This window comes from Glandiceps talaboti, chromosome 17, assembly GCF_964340395.1.
Source record: "Glandiceps talaboti chromosome 17, keGlaTala1.1, whole genome shotgun sequence".
NCBI lineage: Eukaryota > Metazoa > Hemichordata > Enteropneusta > Spengelidae > Glandiceps > Glandiceps talaboti.
The window spans coordinates 9,867,478-9,888,156 of NC_135565.1; the positions used below are offsets into that span (position 1 = coordinate 9,867,478).

Here is a 20,679-nt window from a genome sequence, read left to right on the forward strand (position 1 = left end):
TTGTCTGTTTGCCGTCGTTTCACCAGAACCAGTCATATGAAACGAGTTCGGAATACATAGCCATAGGCGTATGTATGTAGATAAAGACTTTCCATGCCCACAACAGAACATAACCATGAAAGTGTGTGCCACCGTGTTTGTAAGTTGGTGTATTATTTTACTATCAGTCTCTGGATGGTCATCGGCTCAGCAAGGACGACGAAATGATGGCGGAAACCAAAACGAGGAGTCAGGTAATAATGAAAAGTTTCATCTTTATTTCGTTAGCTGCAGAGTAACAAATAGGATATTATAAATCAGAAGTACTATAAACATGATGAGCGCGAGCGTCCTACACGCAATGTTTAGCTCACCCCCCCCCCCCCCAGCCCTTGAAAAAGTCCAAAGACGAGCACAAGGCTGACTGTTAATACCATAGGGGCGTGTAATATTTCATAGATTGTTGTTTACCAGGTCTACAGACTAAATATAACAACCTTTTCACTATATATTCCTACCTGTATTTCTGCTGGTATAGAGATTAATACATTTGTAGCAGCAGGATTCGTACGATATTTTCCTAAGAAAACGGCGATCTAAGCAATAACACGTGCCCCTGTGGTTAATACCATCTAAAGCATATTTACAGGGTTTCGTATTCTTTATATGTCACCAGTAAGTTTTACTGAGAATTCCTCTCAACCAATTCACCGAACAAATGAATAATTTAATTTGCGTTTGACGACGAGTTGGTCTCCCGGTACCCATAGACCGGAAATAAGGTGGTGGTTATAATGACTGTAGCTCAAGACTGTAACCATGGTAACCACGATTCTCACAAGAGTAGATTTTCACTTTCGAAAAGAAAAGTCGGGGACCTTGAGGGAGCTAGGCTATGTTAACGTTTGCCGCCAAATATTCTGTAATAGTGGATATACAAGTGATACTGCAGGAGAACGATGGCGTCCCAGATCAAGCGAGTAGGCAGGGAAGAGTGTCCACTGCTTGTGACCATTCTACACCGAGGCCAATGGTCATGTAACATGATAAGAGTATGTGGCCAGTTTCACGTTTGGCGGTATCGTTGTGATACTCAAGATAATGAGAGCTATTGACCGAGTAGTTGTAATTGGAATGATGTTTTCATCTTTTGTGCGCAGGGACCAAGGATTCGACAGTTCTGCGGGATGATAAGATTACATGTCACGATTAACAATTTATAAACTTACAACGCTTAAAACAATAATATCATGTGTGTGTGTGTGTGTGTGTGTGTGTGTGTGTGTGTGTGTGTGTGTATGTGTGTGTGTGTGGGTGTGTGTGTGTGTGTGTGTAACTCGGTGAGTATCAATCTGCTAAGACAGTGCTCTATACCGCAGTGGTAGAGCGCAACACCAACTATATATATATATGTATATGTATTTATTCATAATCAGTTTATTTGTTTACTCTCTCTCTCTCTCTTTTGTAGGAACGGCGAGTTCAGAGGTCAAACTTCAATGTCGTTCAAGAGATGATAAAGTCGTTGATTGGTGGCTCATGTACAAACCATCTACTGGTAGTTATGCCGAATTCCTCTACTTTGACTCAAATGCTGACAGTGATGACAAGAATCCATTTTTGGGAGTGACGTCTTTGACTGATGCTTCATCTCCCTTGACAACGACGTTTTCACCGCTAGCCGAGAGCAGAGTTGGAAGCAATGTGACCTACTTTGGGTACAGCAATGAGATGAACCGCTTGCTTGACATGTTCCCCCTCAGAGGTCATAGCCCTGTATCTAATGGTTTCCTGGCTGTCGATTCCTCTTCTGCACGTAGAGGATTCTGGCTTGTTCACAATGATATATATTTCCCGCCAAGTTCAGACGGACGCGTCATCAGTAACCCTGACAACTGGGGATGGATAGAGAGCGCTAAAGATATACAACTGACATATCTCTGTATATCCATTCAGAAACGGAGCAATTTTACAACGTTGATAGATTTTCTTCAACAATTAAACCCTTTCACATACCTGGAACGCATCTCAAGATCAACCCCAAAATTCATCAAAAGTTTTTTACGACGGACCAATGATACAGCGGGACAAATATATCTTACAAGTGTCTTCAAAAAATATAAAACATGTTTGGAATCCATTCCAGGTGACAGGGCTTACAATGAATGCTTGAAATCATCAGAGGTAGGTCATTAGCATATTTTACAATATTAAAAGTATCCTAAATTTACTACTTTCAATGTCAGAATCTGACCCTTGAAGGCTGACACTACCTATAGTGTATGTAGCCCGCCCTCTGAGACCAAACATTGACACCATTCTTTCAGGCACATCTCATGGAGAAAGCGTACTTGCCTTGTATAAAAGATGCGGACATTGTAAAATGTACACAACAAATTATTACATTTGACGATAATCAGTCATTTGCATAATTAATGATTTTCATTACGCTATATTTTGAGAATTCAAGATTCTCGTTAATCAATTAACAGCCAAAGTATGCAAGCTTCAAATTTCATATAGTTTGGTATAGTTAATTTGCCACTACATCATATACATGATAGCTATTTAAAAAGATTTTGTTGAAACTAATATAGAATAGTTTAGCGGTTAGATTTTCTGACAACTAACATTTGAACCGTATTTGTTTTATTTCGTTTCATCGATCTTCTTACCTCATTTGGGTTTGTTTTGTTTTGTTTGTTCCTATGTATGTTTTTACACGTTGTGCATGTGTTTTAATTTTTTGTTAGTACTGCTCCTAACAATCTTAGTGAGCCCCCGATACAATAAGCACGTGGATAAACATCCTAGAAGTTAATACATATATTGCCTAGTTACAAGATCATGCCAAATGATTGTATATATTATAAAGATAACAACAGTAGGGATAGATATGCATGTGTAGAAACATTTTTTTAAATAAGCTTAAATTAAAATACAATAGTGTTACAGTGCTATTGGCATTACTTTTATCATTTCAAGCAGATCATGCAATGTACTATGAAAAATGTGAACACAAAAACACATTTAAGAAAAACCATGTCACTTTAGAGATGGGGGGGGGGGCAGATATGGACTACTGCAGTTGTTCCTATTAAGCAATGCGGCTAGCCTGAAAGTATTGAGGCATGTCATTTTATGATACAAACGAGTGGTTATATGACTTTTTACAGATAACTACAGCGAAATCAGGCAGCTTCAGTCTATTGAGTCGAAACAAAGGTACAGTCGGTGACATTTGCCTCGATGTAAGCAACCCCCCTCCACGTTTGCGCAAGTCACTACTTCCACCACTTCGAAATTTCAACGGCATCTTTGCTGTGGTAGGAGAGAACCCCCAAACATACGGTGTTGTGTGTATCGGTGATATGGAGAATACGGTGGTATTGGAAACACAAACTAACACGCAGACTTTGTTCGCTGGTGAAACAACCGACTTCATTTTACAAAAGCTTATATCAGCTAGGAATACTTCAGCAATTGACAAATATGGCGGCGTGAGTGGTGGTTTGGTTTGCTTCAATCACGAAGTATTATGGGATACACTACTCTCAGCCGATCTGTACATGGAAGGAAACTGTCTTGATTCAATTGATGATATTAAAAACAGTGATCAACTCATTAGAACAAAACGTATGAAGAGGAAAAGCACATATATGCCACGACTTGACGAAGAGCCAAAGCCTGCAAAGAAACCTAAAATGACTACTTGTAAGTAAAATACGTACATGTATGTGTACATCTCATGTTTGGAAAGCAATAAGGGTGAACATTCAGTGTTTTAAAGCGAGGGGGGGGGGGTAACCAGAGCGAGTTTACCTCAAAGAAGAGGAGGGGTCACGGAGTGGATAAGGGCGATTGACTTACTTTCGATATTTGTGGCTCTCCAAATCAAGTTAAACCCCAGGAGTAGTCGTTATACAATTAGGAGACAGGCCAACTAACTTGATTCTAAATAACCCATCCAACTAACTTGGTTTTAAATAAACCATCCAACTAACTTGATTCTATATAAACCATCCAACTAACCTGATTCTAAATAACCAAACCAACTAACTTGATTCTAAATAACCCATCCAACTAACTTGGTTCTAAATAAACCATCCAACTAACTTGATTCTATATACACCATCCAACTAACCTGATTCTAAATAACCCATCCAACTAACTTGATTCTAATAACCCATCCAACTAACTTGGTTCTAAATAACCCATCCAACTAACCTGATTCTAAATAACCCATCCAACTAACTTGATTCTAAATAACCCATCCAACTAACTTGATTCTAAATAACCCATCCAACTAACTTGATTCTAAATAACCCATCCAACTAACTTGATTCTAAATAACCTATCCAACTAACTTGATTCTAAATAACCCATCCAACTAACTTGATTCTAAATAACCCATCCAACTAACTTGATTCTAAATAACCCATCCAACTAACTTGATTCTAAATAACCCATCCAACTAACTTGATTCTAAATAACCCATCCAACTAACTTGATTCTAAATAACCCATCCAACTAACTTGATTCTAAATAACCCATCCAACTAACTTGATTCTAAATAACCCATCCAACTAACTTGATTCTAAATAACCCATCCAACTAACTTGATTCTAAATAACCCATCCAACTAACTTGATTCTAAATAACCTATCCAACTAACTTGATTCTAAATAACCCATCCAACTAACTTGATTCTAAATAACCCATCCAACTAACTTGATTCTAAATAACCCATCCAACTAACTTGATTCTAAATAACCCATCCAACTAACTTGATTCTAAATAACCCATCCAACTAACTTGATTCTAAATAACCCATCCAACTAACTTGATTCTAAATAACCCATCCAACTAACTTGATTCTAAATAACCCATCCAACTAACTTGATTCTAAATAAACCATCCAACTAACCTGATTCTAAATAACCCATCCAACTAACTTGATTCTAAATAACCCATCCAACTAACTTGATTCTAAATAACCCATCCAACTAACTTGATTCTAAATAACCCATCCAACTAACTTGATTCTAAATAACCCATCCAACTAACTTGATTCTAAATAACCCATCCAACTAACTTGATTCTAAATAACCCATCCAAATAACTTGAAAATTGTAATTTGTATGTCTCCAAACCAATAAATGAAATGCTAACTATTTAAAAGGCGCAGGATAAGAGAGTGAACAAGTGCTAGATATGTATGTGTATGGTTTTATATTTTAGGCTGGCTTCCTACATGTCATTGATTAATTTTCAAACATTTCACCATGGGAGGGACATCCCCTCCCACATCCTCCCCACCAGTAGCCATTGTAATTAGAATGTACGCCCCCCCCCCAAAAAAAAAAACAACAACAACAACAACAACAACAACAACAACATCAACATCAACAACAACAACAACAACCAAGATATTATGGCTGTGTTAGTGACTAATACATCACTGCCCAAATAAGTTAGAAAAAATATGGTATGGCATGTTCTCAAATTGATTGGGGGGGGGGGTTACAAGAAGGATTCACAGGGGGGGTCATGGGGATCGTAGGGGGTCTCCCGAGAAGTCCTGGAGCTTTGTTACTCTTATTAGGCAATTTTGAGACTATTCAGACGATTTCAGGCAACAATTTCCAAGTTTTACAAGACAGTACCATTAAGCATCAGAAACTAGTAATTATAACTTACATTCTTACATAGAGTTGAAATGTGTTCCTAATCATTAGAGTAAGGGTCAGCACATCTAATGGTAGTATAATTGGTAGGGGAGATTTGGAGTTTTGAGGCAATTGTTTGACTATCTTGGTAAACATTTCACATCTTAAAAGACAACATCATCTCAAATTAGCATAGGGTGAAAATTCTTAAGAAACGTTTAATACCATTATGACATTAAAATGGTTGGTGCTTCTGATTGTTGGTTGAATGCATGGGGTGACCTCTGGGGGTGAGGGAGTCCTAGGGGTCTCCCCTAGCAGATCCGGAGGATTTTTGGTTCTATTAGGGCAATTTTTAGGTTATTCATATCCTTTGAGGTAATATTTCAAAGCTTCGAAAGCTTTCGAAGCTAAACTTAATGTAAGTTTTAAATAAGTTTCCCATGTCATATAAAAATGGGCCCGTAACATTAGTACAATGGGATTAATATTGAATGTATAGTAAAGTCACTGGTATGTTATAGAACTTTAGGTGGTCATACCTAGTGTATAATACTTAATAGAAACTGGAATCTGATGAGATGTGGTGATTTGTAGTGTCGATAACATGTAGTGTCCAAAATAGAAAGTGCATCTACTCTTCATACTGGAGAGTAGAACGATTTAGATTAACTTCTTTTAAAAACTATCTCTGAAGATTACCATTACGCAACCTTGATCAGGTTCACTTTTGCCCAAAAGTGCAATATAAGTGAAGCATTAACTGTGAAACAGCCAAGCATTTACATGACATGTTCTGTAACTAGTGTGGTAGCTAGCTAGATAATACACGTATATGTATATGTAAAGGTATGTTTGAACTCTTACATGAAGTAATATTAAAGAGTCGACGAAACAGGGAAAAGAACAAATATTTCCATTTTCCACATTTCAGACAAAGCTATATGCCATTGTACAAAATGATTTTCTTCTTCCATCAATCCAAAACACAATGACCCCTCCCCATCCACAATTTTCAAAACATCATGTACCCCCTCCCCCACTGCCCCCCCCCCCCCAAAGAAATTGACCGGTCCATTCGGGCCCCATATGAGATTTCTCCTTGCGAAGCCCACACCTATGGGTAAAAAAATGTCTTTTTATATATAGACCCTGAAGGCGATACTGAAGGCGATACTGAAGGCGATACTGATATGAGCACTATTGAGGAAGAAATATCTCCACCAAGAATATCCTGCTTTGCATTACACTGCGACAAATACGACGACTATGCTTGGTTGATCTACAAACCCCCGGTTGAACATAGGGATGTCCAGGTGGTGATGCTTCAAGACTCCAGGCCACCACATACGGGAGGTGAAATGAAAAAGGTGAAAGATGGTCATTTTGTTATAAGGGCCGGTTTTGGCGATATTCAACCCACGCACGTTAGGCTAGACCATGGTGAGCTGGACATCAAAATTTATAAGAACGTATTCGAGGCACCTTTCAACTTTGATGAGGTGGATTACATCACAAATGAATACTGGGCGATTCGTATCGACAACATGAAACCAGGTTATAGGTAAGTTGACAATTTTGATGTACATCTTATCAATTATAAGTTTGGCTTTAAAGACCCCATCTGCACATATATAGGGGCCGGATTAAGATGACACTATTATGCTAGATGACTTTGACCATGTAATACGCTCACATAGTTTATACAGCGCCTACGAAACTACCATTTTAGAGAGTGGTACAGAATGCTTCATCTCCTAATGTTAGACTACGGTATTATAAGTATACAGGAAAAATATCTTTCACAGTAATTTTGAAATTGGATACGTTTTTGCGACTATATTGGTGAGAATGTTGGTGTGATTTCCGTTTGGAATTGTCGAGACACTGACCTTGGATTGAAAATCAACCCTTTAAGCTCATGTCATCGATAACGATACTCCTTCAGAGGGAGTAGACATGGAGGAAATTTAAAGACCCGTCCCTAAAATTAGGAACATGTTATTTTTTAAACTCGAGAAGTATGGCGTGTCATTAAACCAACCCTGGGCTGATGTTCTGGATTGATGTCGTTGACTTGCCAGTCCATCGACCCTAACCCAAGCCTAGGCTTATGAACTTTTCAGTACTCGATGTCCAGCTGAATAAGCCATGGTGACAGATGGATAACATTAATGCATGTCAGTAGTAATCCATCATTCATTGACAGCCACTTGTAATTGCAGCCTAGGAAGTTGCCGGTACTCATTGGCATTTGCAGGTGATCAATAAATGGTCCAATGCAGGTGAAATTTAGTAAATACCTGTATTCAGCAAGTGATCATGACAGTTTAAATCTACTGGCATTTAACACAGGTGAAACTTCAACTTTACCTGCATTTGACAAACAAATTTTGAAGTCCACTTGCAAATTGACTATTTTCATGATAATGGCGAGTCATTTTATTTGAATTAATTTGAACATTGTCATTTAACCAAACTGATTATTATTTTTATTTAATAGATAAACATACAAGTCACCTATTGAAGTGATAATGCCATTGGTTTATAGTTCGAGATAACACCGATTCATGTGCATAACATTAAACACCAACGTGTGAGATAGAACCACAAACAATGACAAGTCCCTGGACTCAGTGTACAGATATTCCGTGAAAGGTCATATGTCACGTGAATTTATGACATTAGCTTATAGCTGTTCTATTTTTCGTTTCTTCAGAACAGTCCATGTCCAGTACAGATTCAGTATGACCGAAGTTGGTGATCCTTACTTTGAAAAACTGAAGAAAAGTGACACTTTTGATGTAACAAGTACTAGTAATTTTGAAGATTTCCAAGACAGAGTACTAGAAAACAATGAAATCCCAATGTGTTTTGATTGGTGTCCCTTGGAAGGATGTTCGTACAAGATTTTGAAGAGAAATCCCAATGTTGAGGAAGTCAAGTATGAATTACTAGATGGCACATGTAATTTGAAAGGTGAGTATTTCATTGTACAACGACACACATGCATAAATGCACACATACATACATACATACATACATACATACATACATACATACATACATACATACATACATACATACATACATACACACAAACAAACAAACAAACAAACAAACACACACAAACACATACATACATACATACATACATACATACATACATACATACATACATACATACATACAAACAAACAAACAAACAAACAAACAAACAAACAAACACAAACAAACACACGCACGCACGCATACATACATACATACATACATACATACATACATGCATGCATGCATGCATGCATGCATGCATACATACATACATACATACATACATACATACATACATACATACATACAAACAAACACACAAACACAAACACACAAACAAACACACTGTCTGTCTGTCTGTCTGTCTGTCTGTCTGTCTGACTGACTGTCTATCTGTCTGTCTGACTGACTGTCCCTCCCTCCATCCATCCACCCTGCTTTCCCTCTTCTCTGTCCGTCTCTGTCTCTGTCTGTCTGGCTGTCTGTCTGTCTGTCTGTCTGTCTGTCTGTCTGTCTGTCTGTCTGTCTGTCTGTCTGACTGACTGACTGACTGTCTGTCTGACTGACTGACTGTCCCTCCCTCCCTCCATCCATCCACCCTTCTTTCCCTCTTCTCCTCTCTCTCTCTCTCTCTCTCTCTCTCTCTCTCTCTCTCTCTCTCTCTCTCTCTCTCTCTCTCTCTCTCTCTCTCTCTCTCTCTCTCTCTCTCTCTCTCTCTCTCTCTCTCTCTCTCTCTCTCTCTCTCTCTCTCTCTCTCTACGAAAGTAAAAACCGTCCAGACGAATACTAATGTACATAACAACAACCGACTGTCTTGGCAAATTAGCAATATAATATGATCATATAGTAGTCCACAGCAGGAAACAGTGCAATGTTAACACGTGTGTATTTCAACCATCACTATTTAGCCCTTGGCTTTTCAACCGATGGAAGTCCACCAGATACTCTCATTAACACTGCCCGTCATGGTGGTTGCACTCATAAGATGTTCCGCACTTACCAGTGTTTAATATACGAAACTACTGACATTGAGAAACAATGTCAACAGGAAGTCGAAGTAGTTGGATTTGGAGCGAAAGAGTACCCGATCGAACCTTTGTCTAACACAGGTAGGTTATTTTTTAACTGACATTTCTTTGTTACTTGTTACACATCTTCCTTATGGGCGGCATCGGCAAAAAAAAATCAACAAACAAACATTTCGCATATATTAAGATTATAAACAAGCGCAAATGCTGCGCCCTTCAGAGTCTTCCATTTGGACAATGAGGCTAGAAACAACAGTGACAAACCTTGTTCTTTTCCCCTCGCATAAGGTATTTATCCGACATTTATTGAACACAAATCAATACTGACATGATGTGACCAGTACTAGGTTCCCTGCTATGTGAAACCTATGTATGTACGTGACTTTCAATTTCGCCATTTTCAATTTATAAGTTCATATACAATTTATGTACCATTATAAGACGTATGTCGTCTGCACATAGCTTTGTCAGAAACTGAATCTACAGCAATTCATCCCAATTCTAACATAATCCACAACTAAAAGGGTGAGAGTACGTGTTTCTGTAAAGATTTGTGTTTTTTCCGTTGTAGATGTTGACTACACAGAAGAAGAAATGCAGTACCTACAGTATCGTTTTTGTCAGAGCAATATCATTCAGTATCTATTCTATGGTGCCCCATGGGAGAAAGATACGGACCAAGTTCCAAAAACTGATGATGAAAGTAAGAAGCAATTTGCTGTTTATCATGACAGATAGCTCTGTCATCGTATCTCATAAATAGTATTAAATCAACCTCAAAGAGAATGCATCGCAAAAATAAATCCTTTTCACATTTTCCTTTTTTTTGTCGGTCTCCCCAGTTATCACTGTGGTATAACAGTTATTTACTTTTCAGAGTTGAAACGACGCTCCACACCTGACCGTGAGAAACGAAGGGTTGTTAACGCTGGGGTAGATGTTGCAGACTGTGATAGATTCTTTGCTGGAGACTCCTGGCCTGTTAAAGTTACCAATAGTCCCAACACTGACATAGTTCGGATCTGTCAAACTTGCAGACGACCAGCTGCTAACGCAAATGATTATTGTTTTGCAACATTATACAACAAACAGCTTCGGTAGGTAATATTGAGTTTATATACTTCACAAATTGTATTTATCGTTGCTAGTTTGTGATAATGGGGCTGTCCATGGTGGAATAGACCTATTGTCGGTTAGTTTCAAGATGCATTGCATGTCTCTCCATACAATCCCATGTATTTTGTACGCGATAAGGCGGTACTCAGGGGGGGGGGGTGTCACCTGACCATACCCTGTGTTCACCCGTAAAATACCTCTCTGTCGTTGATGGCGTTTAGTCTTTGTTCTATAAAATCACTCATAATCAAAGAGGTCAACATTTCTTTCTATCATTTCCTGATGAAAATGTTATTCCAAACATAATAAAGACAAAACACCGTAAGCAAATAAATCAAATGAACACGTCTTTTGGTCTCTACCATGTCTTTACTTATTTCAGCTTACCAGAATACAGTGCATATGCAATATCATCATATCCGGACCGATCCCTTCCTGCGACAATTAAATACAAAAGAACAGACCTCAAAGGTGATGCAACACTCTGGAACCGTTTCGAAGTAGGTAAGTTTTGCATCGATACAACTCAAAGGGCCAGAGTACCAGAATACAACACGTAGTTTGAAAATGTGTTTTAAATGTGTAATTACTGCATAGTGGATGGCCTGCTTTTTGAAGTATTGCACTAATCTTAACTCTCAGAATCAGAATCACAAATACTTTATTCATCCCCTCCACTGTCTATGATTCATCCCACTACTAACGGAAATTAACATAAAAGGCATCAATGCAATCTGATTAAAATCCGATGTATTGTACACTTCATGATTTCTTTTTGGCTGTTACATTTACTGTCGTTTGTTCTTTTGTGAGCGTTCGTAAGTTACATCCATCTGACACAACCCCCACCATACGCGTTCCCGTACCAAATTTCGGCTCTGATTGAATTCACTCAATGAATGAAAACGCGTGATGCTCCGAAACATACGTCATCGTTATTGTTTAGTGTTTCTCTTTCTTTCAATTTCGAACGTTGAGTGGAAACATTGTAAGGCGGATTCTGATTGGGTACTCGTAAGTACGAGATTTGGTACGGGAACGCCTGTTATGTTGTGTCAGATCTAGGATAGCTATTCTTTATAGTGGTTTGAGGTCAGATGTATGTAACGAACACTCACAAAAGATTATCGAACAAACGACAGTGAACGTAAGAGCCAAAAAAGAAATCAGGAAGTGTACACTACATTGGTTTTTAATCAGATTGGCATCAACTTAGGCTGTGCCTTAGAAGTTATTGTGACAAAAAAAAAACATTCTTTCTCAACAAAAATACAAATGCCATCATCAGACCGTGGAAGAACGGATTCTGTTACAAAAGGGAAAGTAAACAACTAAATTAGATTGATAATACTTGACACAATATACTGGAACAGGAGAGACTTGTATTCCATTCCATCATTAGATAAGAACAGTTTTATGGTCACTTTACAAAATAGTTCACGTTCACAAACAAATTTCTAGTTCCCCTGAAGTTTCATGTATATGTTCTTATCAAACCATGGTGTGTAACACAAGTCTCTGCTGTTCCAACATGCTGAGCCAAGTGTTATTAATCCAATTCATTTGTTTACTTTTTCTGTTTGTATCATGCTTCGTTTGTCCACGGTCTGATGACGGCAGTTGTAAGATGTCGCCATGCTTGCAAAGTAGATACATGTGATGGAAAGGACAATATGAAGATACACTAAAAGCTATGCATGCACCAATGTCATTATATAAACCATACGCTAACAAAATTACCACATCGTAAAGTCGAAAAATACCGTCGAATACTAAGCTTATGTTCAATTTCTGGAATGTTCAAAAGATAAGGTGATTTCTTGCAAGATGATGAACATTCACAATTTGTTTCCTTATTTTTTTCATTTAGATAACAAAGTTCAGAGAGAATTGTATAAATTGAATTCAAGCCCCCAACTGAAATGTTTAGATATGATAGTGGCAAAATGATGAACGCCAATCAATGCTACTGTATGTCGTTCAAGCGCAACCAATGTTTACTGTCTATGTTTATTGCAACATTTATGAAATGCAAATTTAGGAAATAGCTAGTTATGTATATTTTCATTTCATAAAAAATGAATTAAAAAAGTTGATGTTACTTTCTGCTATTCATAAGACAGATCAATAAGCACGTTCAAATGTAATATCAGAGAATTACAGTAACTGTGTGGATGTTGTCCCACACAGATCTCCAGTGTTGTAATGTTTTTTTCCACGAGAAAATTATATTCTCCAAATTAGGACATAATTCTCGAATTAGCCTTTACACACATTGCTTACAGAAAGGCGATATATCTACCTATATACTAAATATTGCCTCTGTCCTTTTTTGTCTCAGGTCTTTGCAAAAACAATGCTGCTCCTGGGAGTCCATTAGTCCACGTGGCTGGCGATGCTGCATGTGACAACCTTGGTTCTGTCACAGTGAGAAGTACAGGTGGTCCCGCAGCAGCAAATGTTAAATATCATACGTGGGCTGGATTACCTGGTGCTGTTGCCAAGTCTACACATACTGTAGCATGTACGGGTAGTATTATAACGAAAGCACAATGTATCGGTGAGTTGGCCACATATTTTCCTAAAACATTCAGATCACTCTCCAACTATGACAATTGTGTCAAATCTAAAGGCTGATACCTTAAATTGTCTTGCACAATTCTTTATTTCATTTCACTTCATTCATTCATTTTTTTGATTTTTTTAGTGTTTTACTTATTTTTCTTAAAATCATTTTTATTTCCTTGTTGGCGGAGGGAGCTATTATATATCTCCACACTCACTTATATGAAAGGCTCGCGATCAAATACATTTGCACTATTAGATATCTTTGTGCTTTTATTTGATATACATACAATATATATATATACACACACACACACACACACACACATATATATATATATATATATATATATATATATATATATATATATATATATATATATATATATATATATATAAGATTATCAAAAAGGGTAGCCAAATTATCGGTAAACAAAGTGAAAGTGTAGATTCTATCTAAAACAAAGGCATAATGTCAAAGGCTCATAGTGTTCTGAAAGACCCGTCCTATCTAATTTTACGACCGTCGTATTTCAAGGAGTGGTAGATACCGTGCTCCAGCAGCTAAAACCAATCGTTTTAAATCGTCTTTCGTCCCATCCGCTATCTCAGTTCTTAATAGCAATCATTGTCGTTCTTTTTAGTACTGTGCTGTTGTTTTTAGTATGTTGTGTAATATATGTAACCCTGTCTTTTGTATGTTTTGTTTTTTTTACCTGCAAGAACTATTGTTTTAATTTTCCCTAGTGGGATGAATGAGGTAATTCAGATTCTGATTCTGGATTGTTTAAGTTCTCAAAAACAAAAGCAAAACTACTGAGGCAAAAATCAAATGTCGTTTGAGTCCTGTATCTTACATGTAGCATTGATATACGTTTTTGAATTGGTAATCTGCAGTCTGACCCGGTGAGGTATTACCGTTTGATATGCCTTAAGATCGATAGATACAGCAAACTATTGTCAAAGTGACCATCTGGTTAGGATTGGGTATTTATTTCGGATTTTTAATCTATAAAACAAGTTTAACATGGCTTCCTACTTGAAAAAATCTAATGTATGAAAACACATTGATTAAGTCCTTTGTTTGTAAACTCAATACATTGCTAAAAGCTAAAAATGTGTAAACAGTTTGTTATTGTACATACATTAACAAACATTTTACACATTTATTATGATTTGGAATGTATTGAGTTACAAACAAAGGACTTTGAGTGTGTTGTTTCACATTGATTTTGCAAGTAGGAAGCCATGATAAAATTGTTTTATAAATTAAAATCCAACATAAATACCCAATCCTCATCCATATGACCACTTTAGCCATGGCATCTCTATGTACTCAACCACAAATTGAAATGTTCTTGATGACTGGTAAAATATGCACAATGGGCGATGAATTAGTTTTCTTAGTAATGTGTTTAGAATATCGTTTAATAATATGATCACAGACAAAATTGAATTCAATGTAAGTTCCTAGGATAGAAGTAATAAGGTGTTGTTTCAGACCATGATAAACAACGTATTGGCAGTCATGTCAAGCAATGACCCATCCCTGTTGTGAATGTTATATCTGGGTGTACAAACATAACAAATTTATTTCTTTACTTAATTACCATGACCTTAACAACTGTTGCAACAAGTCTGATTGTTCATGGTGTAGAAAATAAGTTTTTCAACCAGATGCAAAAACCATAGCAATAATGACTATGTATTTATCCCTATTCCACGTCGTTAAAGAAAAACCAAAAATTGGTTCGACTGAATGCATAATAAAATGTATATGTAGAAATCACGTCTTAATATTAGGATTACAACGCTGTACCATTGAATTTGCTGGGGAAAGCATGTACAGATCAATGGGCAATGAAGTTTTTGTGTGCTCGACAGATCAGCAACAGGCCTCAAGTGAATTTGCGACTGCAAATACACACGCCGGGTACCTGTATGACAGGGGTCATCTCACACCATCTGGTATCATGAATGATGAATTGTACAAAATGGGAGCAACGTTTACAGTGACCAACGCAGCAGCTCAGATTGGCGTAGACTTCAATCAAAGAGAATGGCAATTGCTGGAATGTTTACTGCGAACGTACGTTTGGTATATGCGTCAAGATAACACTGGAGCTCTACTTCATTCAGACATATACCTCATCACTGGAACACGCCCAAACACCGTTACCAATATACCAGGAACTGCGTAAGTAATAATGCTTGCAAATTGACTTTTGACTTTTTGGTGAAAATTTCGAGTAGTCTGTACATACACTAACTTAAATTTGTTAAGGTACTAGCAATTGATAATAATAATAATTAAATAAATCTTATATATGATGATGATAATAATAATAATATTATATAATAATAAAAATAATGTTTATAGATTTTCATGGCCTCTGGACCATATACAACGTAAGAAATGTACAGATATATCAAAGTCACATTACATTAGTTGAAATAAATTATATACTAGTATTGCATTATTTCATTCACGTCATTTACTAGTAATTGTCAAACTAATCAAAGGCTCTTAAATCAAAATATAATGACAAAAAATAAGACGGTATTTATTTCTAGGGCTATGATAGTTATAATAGCAAGTTTCCGTTGCAAGAGGATTCGTCAAACCGAATCGAATGGATAATTCTCCAAATAGTATCAGACCAAATTGTTTCTACATGTACATTGGATCTTCTTGCAACCGGTAACAGGACAACTGCCCCCCGGACAACTGCCCCCCGGACAATTGCCCCCGGACAATTGCCCCCGAAGGACAACTGCCCCCCGGACAATTGCCCCCCGGACAACTGCCCCCGAACGAAAAAAAACTAGTATTACAGATGTACGGGTTTGTCATTCATTAAAAAGTCACCGTCGGCAACTTACCGCCGCAATTTGCGTACATTATACTCACTAAACACAAACACGAAGTCATTTTTTTACTGGAAAAGATTTATTTATTATCAGTTCAATACAAAATATACAGGTAACAAGATAGAAAACGAGTCAAAAGTAGAAAAAATATTGAGACTCAGAATGTACATTCTCGTAAGACTTTGGTGACAGTAAATGGTGACTCGGCTCGGTTTATCATGATCAGCCAGTGTTTAAAACTGTATTGTGGGCTATTCCCCAAAGAAAATCTAGCACGTGACGATTTTCAAAATCTTGCACTATTGCATGGATTCTGGCTGCAGAATCTTGATACTGTCGACGTTGTGGTTGCGCTGATTCACCGGCAATCATTTGGTTGATGACGACGTTGTTAAGTGCCTGCTCTCGTTTCAGAATATTGAGATTGGTTGTGTAGATTCCATTGTATTGGAAGTATTCTTAAAGTGAGAATTAAACATCCAGAAACACACTAGCACTCGGGTAGGTGATTCTGGCAAGCCGAAATCGCTTCTCAGTCGTGACTAATTCCCGACTTGGACCTGAACGATCCCGTACAAGAGTATGAGAGTGTGGGTGCTAGAGTGCAACGTTAGAACTATATCCATACTTATACCGTTCAACTCTACGACTCACAACACCTGTATATGATATTGAATGACAAACCCGTACATCTGTAATACTATTTTTTTCGTTCGGGGGCAGTAGTCCGGGGGCAGTTGTCCTTCGGGGGCAGTTGTCCGGGGGCAATTGTCCGGGGGGCAGTTGTCCTTCGGGGGCAATTGTCCGGGGGCAATTGTCCGGGGGGCAGTTGTCCGGGAGCAGTTGTCCTAGAATCCTTGCAACCCACTTAAACTTTCTTCGGGCGGTTATATAAAGACATAGTCTTCGCATCAGTTACCTTTTGTTCTCCCCTGTGCGTCCTAATGTGGTTGTATTCTGGAACATTCTGTCAATGCAAGTGGTACTACAACATAATTTACACCAATTGTGTAGCAAAACTCAGTAATCAAAATATTAAAAGATTTCAAGTTGTCACTTTATTATTCACAAATTTATGTTAGTTTCTCTCTCATTTAATTGTCACGATATTTAGGTTGACTGACCCGGAATATTATTGGACGGCAATGTGTGATCCAGAGAGGAGAGTATCAGTAGCCTTTATGGGAACTAATGCAAATCCATGGCCCCACCCATCCCGTATTACGACTTTCGGAGACCTAACAGAATTCCAGGATTGGTTATGGGGAGCGGGAACAGTTAAGGAAATATTTCCAGGAAAATTCGCCGACTGTATCTTACATGCGACAACACTAAACTTACAAAGTATACCATTAACAATGAGTTGTTATAACCCCGCCCATGGTCTTCCCCATGCAATCAATATGCAGACAATGTCAAATCGATGGCGTGTAGTAATCCTTCTTGATAGAGGAGTACGTGTGGTAAGGGGATTCCTGAACCGTGTCTTTAGGAATTTCTTTTAGGTGTATACTCATATCTTACTGACTCCGTAATATATACTGTATATCCTACTAGTACGCGTTTTACAATTGTTTTGTTAGATCCCATACTTTGTATAGAACTAGCTACAACTGGACTGTATTACAGTCGTACCAGAAATTACTTGCATCGATGCGCGCGCATACTAGTGGCAGTTGTACTGCAGTGCAATGTCTTTTTTTTAAATAAGTACTTGAATTAATATATTTTGGCTTATATGATAAAAAAATGTCTCAGTTGTACTGAGCTAGTGTAGGTTAAATGACGTGCCCCACCGCAACAGTTATATTTCACGATTTGATAAAAAAGAAAGTTGTACTAAGAGTCCAATCTTATTCGTATCATAGTTTTAGCTAGCCAAGGCCTGGGATATATAGATAACACTGGGTGTGATAAGACCTTTTTACATTTTTTAGTTGTCTTTAGTGGCAAAGTTTAACTTGCTATTCTAAATATGAATAAACGAACATTGCAAACAATTTGTGGCTACTTTTCCTGTTTTTTGAAGTTTTGTGTCAGCATGAAACTGACAGTTGTATTGTTGGTGTTGCTAGACTCTGCTGTCGGTGTAAGGTCAAACAAAAAATGGATGGTTCCCATTACGTTAAATTTTTAGAATAGATGTAGGTAGATGTTTTATTTTATCACACACACACACACACACACACACACAGTTTCTTCTCATCAGATGTACAGCCATTACAGGTTGTAGAAGAACAGTGTTATATTGTCTTTTTTAAGTTGATGTCAGTTTTCGCATCCATTATTTTTTTTCTCGAATACGTAAAAAATGTTTAGGGTTGGCAGGGAAACACGAGGTGGGAAGGGTCACCAGAACCAAACAATTTTGTTAGACATAAAGCGAAAGTAACATCGACGTCACGATGCGCAAAAAAAGACATCTTGAACCTTTTCATGATCAGCCAAAATTTGGCCACCATGGCCAGGGACTATATAACTGGAAGGTTTGACAAGAGTGGCGTTTAGATGAACCTTGTGGGGTGCTGGTTTCTTGTGTGGATTTGAATGCCAACAGTACTTTGTGGTAAGCTATTCCATAATACCATGGCTTCCAGGAAAAAAAGGAATGGATGAAGGGGATTGATGTGCAGTGGTACAATTCAAGCTGTTTGTTGTGAGTTCTTCTACTTCGCGTGATTTTGGACGTGTCGTAATTTTCTGAGCTGATGCCTATTTTGTCGTTTAGGATTTTGTGTAAGACTGTGAGCCGTTGAGTTTTCATCCAACTTCTAAAGTGTCCCATTCCAGTTTTAGTAGCATGTCTGTAATGCTTGATTTTGGTTTTGTAGTCCCCCAAGTACAAATCGTGCTGCTCTGCGTTGAACTGTTTGGAGGGTCTCAATATTCTTTTGTGTTCCTGGATTCCAGGCTGCTGATGTATGTTCAAGGTGTGGTTGGACTATAGTTTTGTACAAGTTTTCTTTGACAGTCCTAGAACAGTGATGAAAGCTTCTTTGAGTGAAGTTTATTATTTTGGTGGCTTTTGTGGCTGCATGACGTGTCTGCTGATCCCATCAGGTTGTGTTGGAGTACTTTAATTCTTTGATTTCTTCCAGTGTTGTGCCAAGCATGGCGTAGTTAGTGAGTACAGGTTTACGTGATATTCTCATAACCTTGCACTTTTGATGCATTGAGCTTCATTCCCCACTGGTTTGGCCAGGCGACGAGATTGTCAAGATCTTGCTGGAATGAGATTTCATCTTCGTGTGATGTTATGGGTTTATGTATGATACAGTCATCTGCAAATAGTCAAATGGTTGAGTTTACTGATTCTGTGATATCATTTATGAATAGGATGAAACGTGTGGTCCAAGTACGGATCCCTGGGGGACACCACTCAATACTGGGTTCCATTTTGAGGTTTTTCACTAATATGATTTGGAAACGGTTTGTTAGAAATGCTTTGATCCAGGTTAGAGTTTCATTTCTGATGCCATAATAGTTGAGTTTCTGTAACAAGTGTTTATGTGTTACCACGTCAAATGTTTTGCTGAAGTCCAAGATTGCGATGTCTGTAGTCAATTTATTGTTGTGGTGGGTAGACAGATCATGGAAAGTAGTTATAAGCTGGGTATCACATGACCAAAATTTCTGGAATGCATATGTTGGGAATCTGTAATTATGTTGTGCTTGGTTAAGGATTTCATTATGTGACTGTCTATGATATGTTCAAGAAGTTTACAGCATACACACGTTAATGAAATTGGTCTGTAGTTAGCTGGGTCCGATTTGGATCATTTTTAGAATATTGGTGTGACATCTGACATGAATCTTGTCTGGCCCAGCGGCCTTGTCAATCTTTAGGCCGCCAAGTAGATTTTCTACACCTTCCACAGCAGTAGTGATGTTGGGCATATCAGGACACGGGACTGGTTGGTTGGTTGACTTGGTAGTTTTGGGTCTTCAGGTGTGAATCGAATTTGAAACTGCTGGTCTGCTAGTGTTTCCGTTTTTGTTTGGTCATCTGATATTATTTTCTGTTGTACTTTGAGTGACTGTATTCCTACATTGTCTTTCCTCCTTGCTCATATTTAGCTCCAGAACTTTTTCTGGTCTTTCCAAAGTTCTTTGTCAACTTCCTGTTAGATATTCTTGAATTTATCCCAGTTTTGTTTACCTCCTGGCTGTTTGGCTTTAATGTAATATCGTTCTTCTTTCTGCACAATATTTTGAGTCGGTAAGTGAACCATGGTGGTTGACGTTTTCCTTTCACTGAATCGTTTAGTTGGAACAGGTTTTTGTATAAGACTGACAATGAAGTCTCTGAATATAGACCAGTTTTCATTTCCGTTCTGACTTGTTTTCGATGAACTCCTTGGAAAATATATGTGCATCGTGACGGTAAGCTTTTTCATCCA

General features: G+C 37.8%; 1 protein-coding gene across 2 annotated transcripts; it reads left to right on the top strand.

Annotated features, from left to right (window-relative positions):
• LOC144448340 (uncharacterized) lies at positions 1–18,267 on the top strand. Of its 2 annotated transcripts, XM_078138546.1 has the most exons (12): positions 1–233; positions 1,451–2,163; positions 3,156–3,693; positions 6,798–7,212; positions 8,368–8,627; positions 9,608–9,808; positions 10,299–10,430; positions 10,605–10,824; positions 11,226–11,347; positions 13,185–13,403; positions 15,293–15,605; positions 17,394–18,267. In XM_078138546.1, exons 1-12 carry the CDS (start codon positions 71–73, stop codon positions 17,782–17,784), a joined length of 3,687 nt encoding a protein of 1,228 aa, XP_077994672.1. In that variant the 5' UTR covers positions 1–70; the 3' UTR covers positions 17,785–18,267. The 2 variants fall into 2 exon arrangements, with proteins under 2 accessions (XP_077994672.1, XP_077994673.1); XM_078138547.1 differs by lacking the exons at positions 15,293–15,605; positions 17,394–18,267 and having other exon boundaries at positions 11,226–11,343; positions 13,185–13,342.
• Positions 18,268–20,679: the final 2,412 nt, after the last annotated feature.